At 58.4% G+C, this 3,717-nt stretch overlaps 1 protein-coding gene across 1 annotated transcript in view; it reads right to left on the bottom strand.

Annotated features, from left to right (window-relative positions):
• Window positions 1-105: 105 nt before the first annotated feature.
• Window positions 106-3,717, bottom strand: part of KIF3C (kinesin family member 3C) — a 12,432-nt gene continuing 8,820 nt past the window's right edge. The window contains exons 4-7 of the mRNA XM_009890371.1: window positions 2,640-2,753; window positions 2,252-2,357; window positions 1,119-1,294; window positions 106-199 (exon numbers count right to left, since the gene is read on the bottom strand). Of these exons, the coding sequence (XP_009888673.1) occupies window positions 106-199; window positions 1,119-1,294; window positions 2,252-2,357; window positions 2,640-2,753 (490 nt within the window). The remainder of the gene's footprint in view (window positions 200-1,118; window positions 1,295-2,251; window positions 2,358-2,639; window positions 2,754-3,717) is intronic.

Genomic DNA, 3,717 nt, shown 5'->3' with positions numbered 1-3,717 from the left:
AACGGGGCCGGGGGGAGATGCTGCCGGCTGGAGCCCCTTCCTCGCCCGTCGGCAGGGCACAGTCCTCGCTGCGAGGCGGTGCGGGGGACGAGGGCGTCCAGGACGTCACTCCTGAGCTGGCATTGTGGTGGCGCGCGGGGAGCTGGAGGTGAGGGAGACATGCGTGGTTGAGGATGGCAGTGACCGCGGCGTCTGGCACCTGGAGGGGGAGATGAACAGAGAAAAACCTGGTTTCCTTCTTCTTCCCCTTCCCCTGCCTCCCGCTCTCCCTGAAATCCAGCCGTTGGCTCAGCTGTTCGCTGCGCAGGCGGCACCAATGGACACCCAGTGCTGGGCAGGACGATACCCTGAGTCTTATCATCTGGGACATACGTATATCATTGAATCACAGAATGCTTTGGGTGGGAGGGACCTTGAAGATCATCCAGTTCCACCCCCTGCCCTGGGCAGGGCCACCTCCCCCCAGCCCAGGTTGCTCCAAGCCCCGTCCAACCTGGCCTTGAACACCTCCAGGGATGGGGCAGCCACAGCTTCTCGGGGCAACCTGCCCCAGGGGATCACCACCCTCAGAGTGAAATATTTCTTCCTAATATCTAAAATAGACCTGTCCTCTTCCAGTTTGAAGCCATTCCCCCTGGTCCCACGGCTCCCCTCCCTGACCCAGAGTCCCTCCCCAGCTCTCCTGGAGCCCCTTTAGGCACTGGAAGGGGCTCTGAGGTCTCCCCTTTTTAGCCTTCTCTTCTCCAGGCTGACCCCCCCCAACTCTCCCAGCCTGTCCTCCCAGCAGAGGGGCTCCCGCCCTCCCAGCATCTCCGGGGCCTCCTCTGGCCCCGCTCCACCCGGGCCATGTCTCTCCTGTGCTGAGATATTTATGATGATTCATGACATCATCACCCTGTTTTTAACATTTATCTAAGAACCATTACCAAAGCAATGTCAGCCATATTTTAAAATCTGATCACCCCCTGACAACCCGTGGCCAGTTTCAACCCCAAAAGGAACGGGGGCTCGCAGCTCTGCCGCAACTCCTCTGCCCGTGCCAAGCACCCCCGTTGCCCCCACAGAGTGTCCCGGCCGTGCCGCAGCCCCCGTGCATCCGCCCTGCCGCCGGCACTCACCAGGAGCGGGACTTCCTCACCCGGGAGGCCGCCGGCCGCTCCAGGAGGCTGTCCAGGCGCATCAGCCTCTCCAGGTGCAGAGCCCGGGGGTCCTGCTCTGCCGGGTCCCTGCTCCGCTCAAACTCGAAGATGGCCGGAGGGGACAGGTCCAGCTCCAGGAACATGATGTTCTCAGCCTGCAGCCCGACAGGGAAAAGAGGAAGCCAACACGGGGAGTCACCACATGGCAAAACACGGCACCAGCTCCGGCACGTCCGCACTGCCCAGAGAAGCTGATGGGCACACCGGGGAGTGGAACCCTCCTCTGGCTGCCGCCGCCACAGGGCAAGCTCCAACCTGGAGCGCAGGCTCCCTGCTCTGCTCAGGCTCTCCTGGTCTTTCCCAGGGCTGAGTCCAGCAGGCAAGGCTGGATGGTCCCGTCCTCTCAAATGGCAGGAGCAAGCAGAGCCAGTGAGACAGCAGCTCAAGGACCGGCTGAGCGCACGGCCACCGATCCTGCCAAGTGGCAGGAAAAAGCTGGGAGCTCGAACTGACGTATCCCAAATCATCGTGAGCTTGTTTACTCTGTGTTCTCTCCCACTGTTCATCCATCCATCTATCTATCCACCCACCCAACCTTACATCCATCCATCCATCCATCCTTACATCCATCTGTCCATCCACCCATCCTTACAACCATCCATCCTTACATCCATCCATCCATCCATCCATCCTTGCCTCCACCCATCCTTACATCCATCCCTCCATCCCTCCATCCTTACATCCATCCATCCATCCATCCATCCTTGCCTCCACCCATCCTTACATCCATCCCTCCATCCCTCCATCCTTACATCCATCCATCCATCCCTCCCTCCCTGCCTCCACCCATCCTTACATCCATCCCTCCATCCTTACATCCATCCATCCATCCATCCATCCTTGCCTCCACCCATCCTTACATCCATCCCTCCATCCCTCCATCCTTACATCCATCCATCCATCCATCCATCCTTGCCTCCACCCATCCTTACATCCATCCCTCCATCCCTCCATCCTTACATCCATCCATCCATCCCTCCCTCCCTCCCTCCCATTTATCCATCCCATTTAACCAATGACTTCTTGGCCCCCTGGCACACCCTCTGACTTACCCGGTACCGAGGATGAGATCCCATGGCCATGGCCACACGGGCGTATTGGCTGATGGGTCTCTTGTACCCCACCGCAGAGGTGGGCCGCCTCTTCATTTGGTTGCTGTTTCTAAAAACAGAAGTTGAGAGGAACATTTATTATAGAGAACATAAATTCTACTAAAAATGCATCCAAGCAGTGATGAATGGAGCTTGTCTAGAGCGAAGGGTGGTCATTGCTGGTGGGGCTTGGCTTGGAGAGGATTTCCACCCATAGGCACCTGCAAGCATGCCGGGGTCCCTGATGCCCCCCCAGCCCGGGGACAGCCCTGCCCTGCAGGCAGAGGCTTCGTGCCTGCGGGTCGGCAGCGCTGGGGTGGAGCGTGGCTTGGGGCTGGGGACGTCCCCTCCGGTGGGCACCAGCGGCTGGAACTTCCACTGGTCCTCCTCACCGTCGAAGTACAGGCGATTCATGATCTTGTTCTTCTCTTCCGGTGGGATGAAGTTCTCGATGATCAAGTACCTGAGCGAGGGACCGGCCAAGAGCGAGACGGAGCGGGAGCAGGGGGTTGGGAAGGAGCAGGAGAGGAAGGAGTTAACGTGACAAGTCACAGCAAAGAGGTCGGAAAGGGAGAGGAAGAAGATGTCAGGAAGAGGAGGAGACACAGGGAAATGGGAAAACATCCCGAAGATGGACACATGACGGAAATGGAGAGGTTGAAGGGAGAGATCCATCCGGCAGAGAGGGAGGGAGGCGGGAGAGGGAGGGCAGAGGACGACGGTCATCAGAGAGGAGCGAAGGCAGCTCTGGAGCTTCCCTCCCGGCAGGAACCCCCTCTCCTCTCGGACCCGTCTGCCCCAGAGCTGCCCCGCCAGAAAAGAAAGGAAACCTCAATAATGCAAAATGGACCCCGAGTCTACCCCCCCCCCCCCCATTTCTGGGGGCAAATTGAGCAGCTGCAGGAAATTGTTTCGAGTCGGTGAGTTCCTTTGGCAAGTTGCCGGCTCTTACAAAGTTCGAACCACGTTCGAAGGGAAAGGTAGCAAAATTTGACATGAAATTTTGTTTCTAGTAAAAGGATAAATATTTTATCATGAAAATACTAAAATACTAAAGTATATGTATGCCTGGGTGGGTTTTTTTGAATAAGATGATTGCTGGAAGAGAAAACAAACCCACTAAAGGTGGTGGAACATCAGCTGCATCTCCCGCTGGCAGGTCCCGGAGGGAAAAGGCTGCTCGGCTTTGCCGGGTGCCGCTGTTGTGCCGGGAGCTCCCGTGGGGCCGGGGCTCACCCCGAGTGCCCCGACGCTGCTCTCCCCGCTCCGACGGCGCTGGGGCCGGAGCAGGTCTCCAGGGGCCCTTGGGGGACACTTACCTCCAGCCGCCCCCCGCCACGTCCCGGACCTGCTGGTGTATTTTCTGGGGTTTCACCTTTCTCGGCAACTTTTTAATCCTCTCCCGTGCAGCTCACCCTGCTCAAGGG

This window comes from Charadrius vociferus, unplaced genomic scaffold (assembly GCF_000708025.1).
Source record: "Charadrius vociferus isolate BGI_N301 unplaced genomic scaffold, ASM70802v2 scaffold647, whole genome shotgun sequence".
NCBI classification, from domain to species: domain Eukaryota; kingdom Metazoa; phylum Chordata; class Aves; order Charadriiformes; family Charadriidae; genus Charadrius; species Charadrius vociferus.
Note: the sequence above shows the minus strand (reverse complement) of the source record. Positions and strands in the feature narration are given on the sequence as shown.